This window comes from Tamandua tetradactyla, chromosome 3, assembly GCF_023851605.1.
Source record: "Tamandua tetradactyla isolate mTamTet1 chromosome 3, mTamTet1.pri, whole genome shotgun sequence".
NCBI lineage: Eukaryota > Metazoa > Chordata > Mammalia > Pilosa > Myrmecophagidae > Tamandua > Tamandua tetradactyla.
The window spans coordinates 208,568,962-208,585,192 of NC_135329.1; the positions used below are offsets into that span (position 1 = coordinate 208,568,962).

The 16,231-nt window shown below is 40.9% G+C and overlaps 1 protein-coding gene across 4 annotated transcripts in view; it reads left to right on the forward strand.

Annotated features, from left to right (window-relative positions):
• Positions 1–16,231, forward strand: part of EIF4E2 (eukaryotic translation initiation factor 4E family member 2) — a 28,247-nt gene continuing 12,016 nt past the window's right edge. For 2 of the 4 annotated variants that reach the window (XM_077155434.1, XM_077155435.1), the window contains exons 1-6: positions 1–103; positions 6,479–6,593; positions 7,703–7,837; positions 11,874–11,978; positions 13,410–13,562; positions 13,660–13,796. In XM_077155434.1, coding sequence (XP_077011549.1) covers positions 84–103; positions 6,479–6,593; positions 7,703–7,837; positions 11,874–11,978; positions 13,410–13,562; positions 13,660–13,796 — 665 coding nt within the window. In that variant the 5' untranslated portion in view covers positions 1–83. Of the gene's footprint in view, positions 104–6,478; positions 6,594–7,702; positions 7,838–11,873; positions 11,979–13,409; positions 13,563–13,659; positions 13,797–14,215; positions 14,424–15,633; positions 15,901–16,231 lie in introns of those variants that run through there. The other 2 variants (XM_077155432.1, XM_077155433.1) reach the window with 2 other exon arrangements.

Genomic DNA, 16,231 nt, shown 5'->3' on the forward strand with positions numbered 1-16,231 from the left:
CGGAAGTGGCCGGGCCCGAGGCGGAGGGACCGGGCGGAGCGGAAGTCACTCCGTGAGGCAGTGGCGGTGGCGGCGGCGAGAGGATGAACAACAAGTTCGACGCGTGAGTGCGCGTGGCCTTCCCCCAGGGTCCCTTCCCCGTCAGCTTCCCGGGGCCCGCGCCCGTCGGGCCCGTCAGCGGCGCAAACTCGGTCTCTCCAGGCTCTCTCTCGGGCTCGGGAGGCCGGTGGGCAGGCGGGGGCTGGAGAGCGTGGGGTGCAGGGGTCCTGACGACCTCAGGGTCATCCGGGCCGAGGGCGAAATGCGGGAGCGGAGGTGGGGTGGCCATGTGACCCGAAGGAGAAGATTCTCGCCGCCGCGCCCAGCTGGGTGCGGGTTGCCAGCGGCGTGGAGGGGTGGAGACGTTGGCGGTTTTTACTGCGTCGGCAACTCGCCGCCCTGCCTCTGGAGCCAGCTGTCCTCATACGCTCGCTCGCTGCGCCTGTGGGAACAGTGACAGAGTCCGTTGCGTGGGGCTGGGAAGATAAATGAGGTCATATGGCTGCAGCGTTCAGCACACTGGCTATTCAGTTACGGTTTTCTCGTCATCTTCCTGAGACTCCTTCCTACTTCCTCTCTCCTCCCTCTTCTTTTCTTTTCCAGCACTCGACAAGAGCTGGTCAGTTTCTTGCCCAGCTGATGTACCAGGCCATTACCCTCTTCTGCACTTCTCTAAGTCCCCTATCTAGTTCTAAGTTAAAAGATCAAACAGTTTGGAGGTGTGAGAGGAAATGCAAAAGGGTGTTTGCATTATTTCCCGTCATTGATTGTATCTTGCGGTAGATCATATTCCTTCTTCTCTTTGAACGGTTTGATAAATCTGAAGATGTAGATTTCCAGACTCAGATCCACCAATTACCAACTGTTTGGCACCTGGAAAGTTTTGCCCAGTCAATGAGCCATTGTTGCCCAAACTGCTAGTAGTTAGTACCCTCCTGTCTCAGTGAGGTGTAGTGAGGATCAGATCACACTCAGCAAGGCTTGAATTGTTAAGTAGTGAGATATAAATGTGAAGTAGAATTAGGATTTGTTCACGTTGTGAGTCTCTGCTGCTGATGCAATGTTAAGGTTTCTTCCAGTACAGTGAGTGCTGCTGTGCAAATTCAGGGATACTCAATATAGCTCCTTGGGAATGTTTCATGGTTGCCGAGCGCTCTCTGCTACTTGATAAAATCTTTCGCAGACAACTTCTCCGGCCTGTTGCTTAGCCGAACCCACCTCTATGTCCCCCCCCCCCATCTCCCAAATCATAAGACCTGCAACACCTACCACATCTAAGTCCTGCCTCAGTGGAGCTTTCTGCAACCACTAAGCCCTTTCCTCCATTAAATAGAACAAATCAGAATTTTATTTTAAGACAATGTGTGGATAATCTGGTCCACTCCTACCCAAATTATTTGGGAGTCTGTAATAACCTAATTTAAGAATAGTTGGCGGGCCGCGGTGGCTCAGCGGGCAAGAGTGCTTGCCTGCCGTGCCGGAGGACCTCGGTTCGATTCCCGGCCCCAGCCCATGTAAAAAACAAACAAACAGGGCGGGCCGCGGTGGCTCAGCGGGCAAGAGTGCTTGCCTGCCGTGCCGGAGGACCCCGGTTCGATTCCCGGCCCCAGCCCATGTAAAAAACAAACAAACAAACAAAATATAATAAAACAAGAAAATGTTTAAAAATGTTTCCCTTTCTTCCTCCCTTCCTTCCTTCTCTGTCTTTCCTTCCTTTCCTCCCTCTCTCTTAAAAAAAAAAAACAAACAAACAAAATATAATAAAACAAGAAAATGTTTAAAAATGTTTCCCTTTCTTCCTCCCTTCCTTCCTTCCATCCTTCCTTCCTTCTCTGTCTTTCCTTCCCTTCCTCCCTCTAAAAAAAAAAAAAAAAAAAAAAAAAAAAAGAATAGTAGTGATGGCTTCCACTGGCATCTAATTAGGTACTTTTCATTTCTAGCAACCCTGCAATGGGAATATTGTTACATCCTTTTAGAGATAAAGAAAGTGAGACTGTCTGAAGTTAAATAATTTGTCCAAAACAATAGGAAGGGCCATATTATATGATTCAAACCCAGGTTTTTTGCTTAACCTTGGTTCAAGCGTCTCTGTTGACAAGAAATTAACATAGGCTTTTTTTTTTTTCTTTCTAATTCTTTTTTTTTATTATTATTTTTTTATTTTTTTTATTTTTTTATTTTTTAATTTTTTTAATTTTTTAAATTTTTTTTTAATTTTTTTTATTAATTAATAACATAGGCTTTTAAAATTAGTTTTAATTATTAACTGTTATACTGAGCCAGAATTTTTAACATCTGTTTTCTAGCTATGCATAAAAAAAACAACACCCAAGCTTTCTTTCGTTTGAACCGAGCATTTGAGAATTGCATTTTTGCCCCTAGTTTTTTGTTTTGTGTTCATGAAAAAATTTTGCGGTTTTTAGACCATTCTTACATATTTTGGATTTTCACACTTCGCTGCATTACTCCTAAGGATGTGTTCCAGTTTGTCATACTTCTAAAAATCCACTCCCTGGAGCTGAGCACAGTCTGATGGGCGCAGTGAGAGGAGCAGTACCAACCTCCTTTACTGTCTGGACTCAGTGCTTCTATGAATGTGACTGAGATTGTAATTGCTTTTTTTATTTTGTGTGTGTGCTAAGCCCATGAAGTCATTGCACATTGCCATCGATCCTATAGACATGAAATGCCCTTAAGATCTTTCACAATACTATAGTCTCAACTATGACAAATTTGGCTTTTGAATTTGAATGCCATTCTTGACTTTGTTGCTGTTCTCTATCGTTTTGTTAGTTATTGGCCCATTCTATTTTCTGAGCCACTTACTGGCACTCATCTTTTATTGCTTTGTATTGTTTTGATTTTCAGAATCCATTCGTTTGTTTTATGCCACTGTCTGATGATGGAGATGTAGAAATTAATGAGACCAAGTTCTTTCCCTTAAAGAATTGTCCTAATATGGAGAATGAGGAAATATCTGGGCAGAAGGTTAGTGAACTAGCGAGGTGCCGCTCAGTCTGGACAACCTTGGGAATACTAATTGCCTTTTTGTGTCTGTGGAGCACTGATTTTTCAGTCTGGATTGAGTCTTGGCTCAAATCCAGCTTCAAGCTGGGAAGAATAGCCTCTGGAAGATGGTATGCAAATAACTTGTCTTAAGAGTAGGGGTCAGAGGCAGGGGTGGGAGGATGGGGGGGTTGGCTCTACCCTTAAGAAATAAAAGAACCAGAAGAAGGTTCATTAGGGTTTCCATTTACCATCGCAGAAGGGGGAGTCAGAAAGTGTGGTACATGGATCACTGTGGCATTGTTTCTTGTCTGGTAGCGTTTTTTAATTCCTTCTTTGTTTCCTAGTAGTGATTAGTAGCAAAACCACCAAAGAGAGGTATTTATGTGCTTTGCTTTGGGGCTAGCAAAAATGGGAGATGCTGCTGTGACTGTGCCTTTCTTCAGGATTTAAAGTGAGGGAACCCCTGAGGCTATAGTAGGGATTGGGAGCTGAAAAAAAGAGGAAAACGTTTGGCATTCCTGGGAAGTACTCCAAAGGAGAGAGTTAGGAGTCATCTTGGACCTAAGCAAGAGAAAAACCCATGAGATGTTCTTGACTAGGAGACCAAAAAAAAATCATAGTACACCTGGGACAGAGCAAAAATGTATATGGGGAAGTTTAGAAGAGGGGAGCCTGACTCAGCATAGGTTGGGAGAAGTTAGGAAATGTTTCTAAGAGAAAGTAGCCCTAGTTCTGAGTCCTGAAGGACAGGCTAGGGCAAGAGGGGCTATCTGAGGAGAGTCCCTGTGATGGCCATCAGAGGTGTGAGGCCTTGCACATTTGAGGAATTGCAAGTAGGTTGGCATGGTGGGAGCGAAAGAAATTTGTTGGGACATGCAGACAGTGACACATGCCTCCAAGTCTTTATACCAGATGTACCCTGCTAAGGCCTGAGTGCGAGTATCTCCTGTCTCCTCAGTTAAGGTCCTTGAGGGCAGGCATGCTTGTCTATTGGTTATCCCTAGTAGCCAGTATACACAGTTGATGCGTGGAAAATGTTGGTAATTTTTAATCCGTGGGACTTATATACTGATTGGGCTTGTTTTGGAAAGGAGGCTATTTTAGTTTGTTAATGCTGCCAGAAATACGATATAGTTTATAGTTCTAAGGCCATAAAAATGTCCAAACTAAGGCATCCTGGGAAAGATACCTTGACTCAAGAGAGGCCAGTGTGTCCAGAACACCTTTCTCAGCTGAGAAAGCATGGGACTGGTGTTTGCTGGTCCTTTGGCTTCTGGTTTCAAACAGCTTCCTGGGGGAGTTTTCTTTCTGCATCTCCAAACCTCTCTGTGTGTGTCAGCTCTGAGCTTTTTCCAAAATGGTTCCCTGTTAAAGGACTTCCTTAAGTGACCCACCTTGAATGGGTGGAGACAAATCTTCATGGAAACCACCTAATCAAAAGGTGGGCCTGTGTCCACAAGATTGGATTAGGAAAAAGAGCCTGCCTTTCTGGGGTACATAACGGATTCAAACCAGCACAGAGGCCAAACCAACTCAGGTTTCGTATAGGGAAAGTGAAAAATGTAAGCATAGATAAGCTGAACTAAGCCAGAGGGATGGCAGCATCAGAAATAAAGGCACACTCTCCTGTCTACTTTCTTTGTTCATCTGCTCCATTCTTTTTCTTCCTGCTTGCTTTCTCTGCTTTTGCCTATTTGTCTTTATTTCCTCATGGCTTTTCATGCTTGGGCCCATATGTCTGTCCCATTTCCTCAGTCCCTATGACCTTTTATCCCCTGAAAAGCCAAGGGAAGAATCTGCTCATGTTTTTTAGTAAGGCCCCAAGGCATGGGTTATTGGCCAGACTGAGCTGCTGTTTGGTCAGGTGTGCTTCCTAGTCATGTGTCTTGACCAAGGTGGGGATAGGGAAGCTCATGGCAGAGGATGTTCTAAATCAAGTGGATTTTAAATGTACTCAAATGCCTTATGGTAGCTTCCATACTCCTGAAAGGGTAGCACTTAGGGTCATTTGACTGCATTTATAAGGCAAGAAAATATTTATTCCTTCTTTCAGGCTTTTTTTTTTTTATTCAGCGTTTATTCAGCATCTTGTGCTTTGTATTAGAGTAGTATCTTCTTGTCCTACAGTCTAGAGATAGGTTAAGAGACTGTTCTAATGGAATCCTCCATCTTGTGGGAAAACCAGACATGAAAGGAGTAGCACCTTAGGCTTGAAGGAGTAGTGTTTGCAAATAGCGCAGTGTAGGGATACAGACTGGGAATATAGGGTGCTTTGTGGGGAGGGGAAAGGAGGAGACGATGGAGAGGTAGACAGGAGCCAGAGTGCAGGGGAGCATATCTTTCATTGAACCTGGTGGGTAGGTGGCAAAGATCAAGGGGCAATTGAGAGTTTTAAGATGGAAGTTATATGATCAGATTTGTATTTAGAAAGATCATGCAGGTGGCAGTATGGAGGAAGGTAGAGAGTGAGAGATTTGAATCAGGAAAGTCATTTAGGAATTTATTGTAACGTTTGAGATGGCAGGAGATGAGGGCCTGAGCTAAAGTGAGAGTAATGAGCTGGATAGGAGAGATGGTAAGAAGTGGCAAAATAGGTAAATTTTTAAAACTTCATTTGAAATTCCAGAGCAGTTATTTAATCATCAACTGTTCTCATTATCGACTCCATTTTTGACAAAGAAAACAATTCTTGGCCTGTTTGCCTCTTGCTTCAGTTGAACACTAGAAGACAGTGCTTTCTGGAATTTCAGAAGTTAGCTGGTCAGCATTTCATTTTTGTTTAATCCTCTTAATTGGCCTTTCTAGGTTTCCTTGACCTTCTTTCATCTGATGTGCGTCTCACTGTCTGTATTTTTTTTTTTAACTTTTTTATTAATTAAAAAAAAAATTAACAAACAAGACATTTAAATATCATTCCATTCTACATATACAATCCGTAATTCTTAATATCATCACATAGTTGCATAGTCATCATTTCTTAGTACATTTGCATCGATTTAGAAAAAGAAATAAAAAGACAACAGAAAAAGAAATAAAATGATAATAGAGAAAAAAAACTCGATGTACCATACCCCTTACCCCTCGCTTTCATTTACCACTATTTCAAAATGAATTTATTTTAACATTTGTTCCCCCTATTATTTATTTTTATTCCATATGTTCTACTCTTCTGTTGATATAGTAGCTAGAAGGAGCATCAGACATAAGGTTTTCACATTCACAGAGTCTCATTGTGAAAGCTATATCATTGTTCAGTTATCATCAAGAAGCATGGCTACTGGAGCACAGCACTGCATTTTCAGGCAATTCCCTCCAACTGGCTGTATTTTGAGTGACTTCAGGTTGGATTGTCAGTATGACTGGTGGTGGCTGTGTTAGGTAAGAAGAATCAGTTCACTCATACGATGACATAGTTTTGCCTTCTCTTCAGCTTGAAAGATGACGACAGTGGGGACCATGATCAGAATGAAGAAAACAGCACACAGAAAGATGGTGAGAAGGAAAAAACGGAACGAGACAAGAATCAGAGCAGCAGCAAGCGGAAGGTAGGTTTTGTCCTGCTTAGATGAAGTTGCCTTTGGATTTGAGATTTGGTTATTTTATAGAATCTCTTTATCAGTAGATATCAGATTAATCTGATGGTCCCCTATTGGGAGACCAAAGGGAATACCTAATTTTGTTCTCAAAAAAAAAAGGATAATGGAATCATTGGAACACATTTTCGGACTTAGAACTTTTCCCTTGCCATGGAACCTTGAAGTGCTGGCTTGCTGCCAACATTCTTGCCTGGAATCAGAGAGATTAACCATGGAGTTTAGCAAAGCTGTTATGGGGATAGGGATCCTCATGGCACAGGAGCTTCCCTAGCCTCATAAACTGCTGCTGAGTATTTCAAATCCTACACAACCCTTGAAATTAAAGCCTCTTTAGTCAATGCTAGTCTAAGCTGAAAGTGACTTGGGAAAGAGAAAATTTAGAGAATGAGAGACATCATTTTTTTCCTTGAAATATCAAAGCGATCATTAATTCAGTTATTCCACAATACTGCATACCCATCAATGCAAGCATTGGCTAGGTGCACAGAGGGAATTGAAACTGTGGACCAAGGAGCTTTCATTTATAGTAGCAACAATTAACAGCTGACATTTATGGAGCATTACTATGTGCCAGGTACTGTGTTAGGCACTTTACATGTGTTAACTCGTCTGCTCCTCTCAGCAACCCTTTGGGAAAGGTATTACTATTTTCCCCATTTTGCAGATAGGAAACTGAGACACAAACAGACTGAGCATTGTGCCCAAGGTCACTAGCCAGTAAGTGGTAGCATCATAGGTGAGGTGGTGCCTAGGCTGGGGATATATTAAGATATGCACATAAGTACCTGTGATATGAGGTAGAATGTTAACAGCAGTTATAAGAACACAGATAAACTGTTACAGGAATTTAGAAGCAGTTAATCAGTAAAGAAATGTACTGCATAAGCAGAGTCTTGAGTATACTGCAGGCTTTTTGTTTTTGTTTTTGTGTTTGTTTTTCTTTATTGCACTGCATGCTTTTTAAATTAGGAAGGCAGTAAGAGATGACACTGTAAAATGTTTTCTCAGTCTAAGAGCATGTGAAAAATGCCCAGGATTAACACACCTTCACTCCACAGGCTGTTGTCCCAGGACCAGCAGAGCATCCCCTGCAGTACAACTACACTTTTTGGTACTCCAGGAGAACCCCCGGCCGTCCCACCAGTTCACAGAGCTATGAACAGAATATCAAGCAGATTGGCACCTTTGCTTCTGTGAGTACTTCTTGGTATAGTGTAATGAGCCTTGATAGTGGCTTCATACCTGTATTTATATCATGTTTATTTATTCTTCTGGTAACCTATTTAAGATTCTCATTTCTTTAAAATGCTGACCTGAGACCCTGAGGCCAGATTTGTTCATTCTCAGGTTTCTCATTAAACATTCATAAGTAATGTATTTAGGTATCGATAAGCACATGAATTATGGAATCGATTAGAAGGGAACAATATACAAATACAGGTTGTGTTGTTTAAATAAAATAGACATATTGTAAGTTGTTAATAGATTCATTTACTCATAATTCTGTTTTATGGATTTGGGGTTGTTTGTTTTAAGTGGATGTTTATTGAGTCCTTCCAAGTGCCGAGTGCCATGGAGAGTACAAAGTTTTATAGTACATGATGTCTCCCCTTAGGAAACCTGACCGTGAAGTTGAGAGTAAAGTTCAAAAGTTTTCCTTTGTGTTTAAGAATCTCCCATTAGGTTTTTGGGTATGTTAGTGGTTGTCCATAAAGTAACATCTTTTTCCTGTGTTCAGAAAGGAAATGAAATCTCCATGAACTGTTTTTGTGGGTACTGTCAGTAGAGAGCCCAGGCTCCATCACAGCTCTCTCACACATAGCTAGGTTTGTGTCCTTCAGGAAGCACCCCAAAAGTAAAACCAGTCTTATCTGCCAGAGGTTATTATCCATCTCCCGTGAGCTGTGCATTTGATCTCTAGGCAGAATCAAACGCAGGATTTGTCATTTCGTAGCGAATATTGAGGGATTTGTCCTGTTTAAAATATGGGAACTGGAAAAGAATGCTGGAATAGACGGTAAAAGTTGCAGTGAGTTAATAAAGAGAAGTGTCCAGTAATAGATGCTTTATGCATGTAATTTTCTTTGGTCTCTATGATAGCCCTGTGAGGTCAGTGATATGATCCATAGTTTACAAATGAGGAAAATAAGACTTGGCTTAAGTATCTGATCTCAAGTCTAAAGTCAGTTATAATTCACTTGAATAAGTGGTGTTAGGCTGTAAAAGTCAAATTCAAAACCCCATATTCTTTCACTCTTCCAGTACACCAGAATGTTTGCCAAGAGCTTCCAAGGCTTTTTGCTGTAAGCCTCATGCTTTAAAAAATGTTACCTACCAGACATATGCTTTCCATTTGCTATTAATTAGAGATACATACTTAACTGGTAGTCAGTCATCTGATTAATGTGAGATCAACAACATTATTGTGCTGAGTTGATTTAATTTTAGTCAAAAGCAAAGCTCTTGTTGTTTTAATTAGCCTATGTTGCCTTATTGCTGATAAATTTAGGCTTTCTGAAATCTTAAAAGTAGTTTTTGCACTGGCACATATTTGGCCCAAGAAATGTTGAATGAATTCAAGGCACTATTTAGAGTTCTTAAATGAATTAAGACACGGGTCCTCTCTCAGGGAAATAAGACATGCCCAGGAATTTCTCATAAAGAGTAGGCAATGAGAGGTGCAATAGGAGAGAGACGTGGCTAGAATGCTCTTGGCATTCAGGGAGAAGAAGAAATCCATTCCAATTTGGAGAAAGGTACCTTGGAAGAGGTGAATTTTAAGATTGAATTTAAATAATTTGAACAGGTGATAAGAAAAAGGAATTATTGGCAGAAAGAACAATAGAAGTAAGCTTTTGAAAATATCCATGCATTCCTAGTATTCCTGAATCAATCACAAAAATTATGATGGCCTGCTGTGTGGGACTGCCTGGAGATTACAAGTAAAATGGCAGCTATTATCTTGTGAACAAAAACTGGTTAACCACACTTGGCTGATCAGAGAAGAAACTGGATAACTTGGAGAGTAAGTTTTCATTAAAGATTCTGTTCAGTTATTTGGGGGCCATTATGAATATTTCTAGCATTTTTCTTTTCCTCTTTTAAAAAAAGCACATATAAATTTACCCAACTTGTACAAAGAGGATTTTTTATTTGTTTTGTTTTCTTTCCTTTTGTCATATATGTTGAATTGCATGGATTGTAATATTTTAACATTAGCATTATCATAATACTGCGGTACTCATGCGATGTGTGACAGTGTATTTAGAGCCTGCTATCACATGAATAGATCTCATATACAAATTACTATGTTTAAAAATAATTCAAGTCTTTAAAAAATGACTCACAATATTAAATTCCTCACAGAGAAGTAATTACACGGTGAAACCTTTTATCAAATCAAAAGCAGTATTTCCCAGTGTCCTTAATCTTAATATTTGACAACATTTAAAGGTTCTGGAAATCAGGGTGTCAATGAAAGTAGTGTGTTAAAATAGAAAGGATATTGGACTTGGGAATCATAAGGCTTGTTTATTCTGGTCTTCAGTTCTGTAGTTTGGGTGGGTTGTTCTGAATTTGTTTTCTCAACTTTAAAATGTAGAAGGTACTTTAGATGATTTCTGAACTCCTTTCTGCATCTCATATTCTGAATCTGTGAAGATTTTGTGCTCTTTTCAGTGTGTTCTCCCAGCCACTCCGTCATGTAGTCTCTGAATTATTTGAAGCCTTTGTTTTTTTGGTTTCAACTACAATTTTTCAAAAATCCAAGTTGCCTAAGGAGAAGGGAAAAAAATTTTTCACAGTCTAATAATATTTCTGGGTCTGCTTACTTTATTTCTCTTGTAGTTTGACTGAAGGATTGAAGTAGACCAAGCCTTTAATAAAGGAATTCTTGATTGAGAATTTGGGGATGGTCATATTTTCTCCTTACCCCTCCTCCAATTCTTAAATCATTGTGAGTCAGTGTTTCTAGTAGAAGTACTTCATTTTTTTCAACTGTGTTAGGGTGGAAAAGGGGCTTAGATCATTGGCTCACCCTATATACATAGGACCACTTACTATCCTGAGTCACTCTATGTGGTTAAGCTTAGCACTGAGATGAGAACACTGCATTGCAGTCCCATAAGTGGTATCAGTTCCTGACGTCTTTTTAGCATACAAGAAATTTCACATGTTCCTGTTCTGTGGAGAAACTCAAGAAACAATAGTTTCTTGTAGTATAAGTTCTGTTTCTCCTTTGTGGCTACCAAGTCTATGACCTGAATCTTTTTCTATGCAATAACTATTTTTAGTGTAATTATAGGATCTTGCTTTGGTTTTAATCAGAGCCTCAGCATTGTTGGGCCAATATCATCTGTTTCTGTTCGGACTGTTCCACATTCCTCTTTCTTCCTAAAACATGCCTTTTTACTGGTCAGTATTTATTAGGTGTCCTCTGGATTATAGAACAGTAAGGAAATAATCTGTCTTTGTAAAACACTAATGAGAGGAGCAGGAATAGCATGATGAGAATAAATAAGAATGCATTTGATGAAAAATACAAACTTAATTTTCTAACAGGATTGTGAAGGAGGGATGAGGACAAATATAATTTTTCTAGCAAAGAAAGAGGAGCTTAACCCCTAAGTATGAGAAACTCAGTCCTACTTGATTTTGGCCTTAGAGTATTGAGTAGTACATGTGGTTAATTCTGTTGCTCATGCTCCATAACCGTACAGTAGTAAAATGTATTTTATTCTAGCTAATCCTGCATTTACCAGTAAAACGGTCTTTGATCGAGAAGTGAATTGGTTCTAAAAAATGCAGTCTAGTAGCTAAGACTATGTAGCAGTTAACTTATGCCTCGAGACTAAAAGTTTCAATTGTGCAGAAATGGTCCTCTTCTGGTTTGTGATGACAATTCTGCAGCTTCAATGGGAGGGGACCTATTAATGTGACTTCACCAGCTCAGGTTCTTGGCTGAGGTGGGGATTTCTCACTTTAAGTATTTATTCTTATATTGCCAGTGTTACCTATTTCTTTTATCAAACTATAGCATATCCTTTCTTCTAACATGCCTTTCTTCCCACATGATTTCCCAAATGAAAATGTGTCCTCTGTGAAGGATAGCCTGTATCAGAGTGTCTTCCATGTTTATGTTCCTATCATAAATAAATCTCAGAATCTTTGGAGGAACTCAAAACAGAAGGTGACGCACATCTTTTTTACTGTGGGGTCTTCTTTCTGCAGGTGGAGCAGTTCTGGAGGTTTTATAGCCACATGGTGCGTCCCGGGGACCTGACAGGCCACAGTGACTTCCATCTCTTCAAAGAAGGTGTTAAGCCCATGTGGGAGGTAAGGAGTGGCCGCTTTGGGCTGCTTTTCTAAGCAGATTTGTTTTAGCCCCATCCAGGTTAAAGTGCTCGAGTCTTCTCTCAAATTGCATCACCCTTTGGTGCATCTTGGAAGTAGAACCTGTAAGGAGAGGAACTGGTGCCATTGCTTGTTTCTGTGGATGCTGGATGGTTTTATAAAGATTGTTTTGTTGCTAAAATGATTATTGCAACAAAATAAAAGGCTGTTTTTAAAAAAACTACTTATTCCCTCAGAAGTTTTTTTCCACATATGTGTGTATATTTCTCTATTTCCTTATTTACATAGTCTACGTAGGATTAAAGTGGGTAAAAAATAAGCTTGCAAAATATGTAGGATAACAAAACAGCAACACATATCTTTGGGTACAGGAATGCTTTTTTTTTTTTTTTTAATTACTTTTGTATAGTTCCTCATTTTATCTTGTGACTGTTACTGATGGTCAGAAATAAAAACATTGTGGTTTTTATTTTTTTTATAAAGACCAGAACCTGAAAAAAAAAATTACAAGCAGTAGCTAGAGACCCAGATCTAAGTGCTTTGATCTCTCTGCAAAGCCATTAGTTGGCTGTGCTCTGGTGTAATCTGTCTTCTATTCTCATGCCAGGGCATTTTTCTAGAAGACAAATCTGATTCACACACACCCACTTAGCCCCAATAGAAACCTTCCACAGATCTCCAATGCTCACATGACTTTGCACCTAATCTACCTTTCAAGCCTCATTTCCCCTCATCTCTAATTTTTCCCATTAGACATCTAGGCTCTCCTGTTGGCACACCTCCTTACAGCCAGAGTGTGTGCACAGACATATGTTTCCAGGGCCTGCAGCGCCTTTCCTCTGCTGTATCTGGCGGACTTCTGTTTCCCTTATGACCCAGTTGACACGCCTCTTCTTCTTAAGAGTGTTTCTAACCATTCTCTGTTTTTCCTTAGCATATTGTGCGTCTCTCTATTACAGCAGCACTTGTCACTGCTATAATTAATTTTCTTGTCTATCTTCTCTACCAGATTGGATCTGTTTAAAGATAGTGGCATCATATGTGTGTTTGGTACATGGTGAAATTGGGTAAACCTTAGTAGGTGAAGTAATGAATGATCTGTGTTTGAAATCTGACATCATTTCATTTGACTTCTAACATAGTTCTGGATGAAAAAGGATCTGTTTCACTATCTTTTGTAATTGCTTGTACTAAGCGCTCCCGCTTATTTTCTTGTTTTTTGTTTTTTTCGCCTGTTTCTTCTTTCCCTTCTTTTACCCATTCTGTACCATTTTTCCTATAAAGTTAAGTAACAACAAAAGTGACAGGACTTCTTAGTGTTCATGGAACTCTGCAGTAAAAATATTGCCTTAAATGCAAAAGAAAAAGCTGTGAAACTGTATTTTAAGTTTACTGCTTTCTTTCTTTGTATAGGACGATGCAAATAAAAATGGTGGCAAGTGGATTATTCGGCTGAGGAAGGGCTTGGCGTCCCGTTGCTGGGAGAATCTCATTCTGGCTATGTTGGGGGAGCAGTTCATGGTTGGGGAGGAGATCTGTGGGGCTGTCGTCTCTGTCCGGTTTCAGGTAAGCCACCCCATGGGCTCATCTTCATTCTTGTATTTTCTCTGTTCTCCTCGCTGTCTCCAGTTTGCTGTGATGATTCCTTCCGTTCCTCCCTTAGGAGGACATTATTTCTATATGGAATAAGACTGCCAGTGACCAAGCAACCACAGCCCGAATCCGAGACACACTTCGAAGAGTGCTTAACCTACCTCCCAACACCATTATGGAATACAAAACTCACACCGACAGCATCAAGTACGTGTTGTGGGGGGCTGGGAGGTGCTGTCCCTAAGCTTAGCAGAAGTACGTCTGTAGTTGGCCCCAGAGGAGTACGTTGTGTAGAATACTGACTAGTGGAAAAGGGACAAACCAGTCTTACCCTCCGGGGCTTCTAGCCATTTGGAGCAGTTCTTTGTTGGCAAGGCTCCCTGCCCCCCTATACCACAGTGTGCTTTGTATCAGAGAGCGCCTTTCTGCAGAAACCCCATTGCACTTCCTGGGCTTGCTTTACTTAAATAGACTGTCTTATCTTTCATTTACTAACAACTATCTTAGAATGAAAGATAAAGCACTTCTTTTTCTTGTTATTTTTTAAGATAATTTCACTCAACGATAAATTTCTTCTTTCCTGTCCTCTCCTCACCCCACTTTTGCATGCCTTTTTAACCTATTAGCTTCAGTCTTTTTTCTTTATCCTGGGAAATTGCTTATTATAAGAAATGGTGACTCCATTTCCTTATGTATAGAGCTGAAATTACAGAGGAAGCAGAATAGTTTGTTTGAGAGTATAATCAAAAAGAAACATGAATTCCAAAGGGAAAATAATAAGCTTTGTGATCTAACCAGAACTCAGGGAAATGAGCCATATGCATCCAAATTAAAATCACTGCTCCTTCAGTGATCACCTGTCATAAATAAGTTCAGATTATTATGAAAAAGTCATGGGGGTTGGGCAGCGGGCCACAGTGGCGCAGCAGGCAGAGTTCTTACCTGCCATGCCTGAGACCCGGGTTCGATTCCCAGTGCCTGCCCATGCAAAAAAAAAAAAAAGTATGGGGGCTGGTTGCCAGGTTTTTTCAAAGCTGGAGAGAGAGCTAGCCAATGAGTCAAGACTTTGAAGATATATTTTTCTCCTTTGACCCCTGTAGCAGTCAGTATGTGCCTTTGGCAGGTCTCTTTGCCACTCTGCTTTAGATTCCCCATCTGTAAATGGGGGGTAATAATGCTTCACCTAACAGGGCTGTTGGGAGGCTGATTTAATCTTTGTAATTGATTAGAGTTCCTCAGATGGAGAATGTGCTTACAGGGCCAAGTATTGTTGTCATCATCATCATTAGTAATAATATCATCAACATGTTTTTCTTATCAAAAACAAGTAACAAGCCCAATGATTGTGTTCGGCACACCATTTAGGAGCTTCCTTTCCCCTGCATTCACACATAGTGTTGTGGATGGAGTTGGCTTAAGCCAGCCAAGTATCAGTTTTCACCTGGGAACACTGCCATAGGAATCAGTCCATAATGAAATGGCTGGATGGGACATGTTCTAGTCACTGACAGTTATTAGCCAGTCATGGCCCTTGTTGCTTGCCATAGTAGTCTAGCGTTAGCATGTTTTTCTCTAGACAGGTTTTTCTTATTTGTTCTGAGATAGAAGTAGTCTCTGCCTTTCAGCCAGACTCAGTCCAGGTTGAAGAGATCCATCCACACTACTTTTTCTATGACTTATTATTTTGAGGCTCCCAAATGCCCTTTCCCCTCCCAAAGCCAGCTGTCCAACTGGATAGGAAAGGGAAAGGGTTATTTCCATCAGTGTTCCATTTTCCTCTGTTCTCCCTTTCTAATACCCTGAGGCAGTTCTTCCTGACCTTTGTAGAAACAGGTATACAAGTCCTTACGTAGTCTAGGAGAAACTGTGAGCTTTTTGCCTTAGTCTGCCAGAAAGACTGGCATGCTGCTCGCTGCTTTATATCTGCCTCTCTAGTGCTCTAGCCCAGGGACCAGAAAACCCTCCTTGGGACCCAGGTGCTACTTTCCCTTGCGCCTCCCTCTCTTTCCTCTCCCAATGTGCCAACCTTTTGCACTTCCACTAGAATGCCAGGCAGGCTGGGCCCCCAAAGGCTCCTTTTTCAAAACCTCTGGAAGACGCGGTTGAATGTGCCATGACCCTCTCCCTTTCTGGATGGCACCGTCATTGAAGCTGGCATCGTCGGAGTCTGTTGTTCTGTTGGCGTGCTACCTGGAAGATCCTTCTGTCCTGGACAAGAGGAAGTGGAAGAACATTTTATGTTTTAAGAACAGGCTGACACACAGCAGTTAACGACGACAGCTGAGATCACTTAATAAATGGTGCTAAACTAGCTTGTCTCATGCTCTTGCTCTTTATGGTGCATCAAAGCAGTGGCCTTTTGGACTGTCACCATCTTAAGGGATGGCACAGACTTCTCCATGGAGGGCCATCCAGGGAATGCAGCCTCACTTTCATAAGCCCATCATATAGTGCCATGTGGTATTTTGTTCCAGGACTGCTGAGGTTTGACACAAAGAGGTGACATCCAGCTCTCAAAATGAGTCCCCATTTTCTAGACTTAATTTTAGCTTTCATCTAGTCACACTGATGATCAGAATAGAGTGATTTCTGATTTAGACTTTAGCTTGAAGATTGGTTAGGGTTGGAAAGCGGGATTCTTG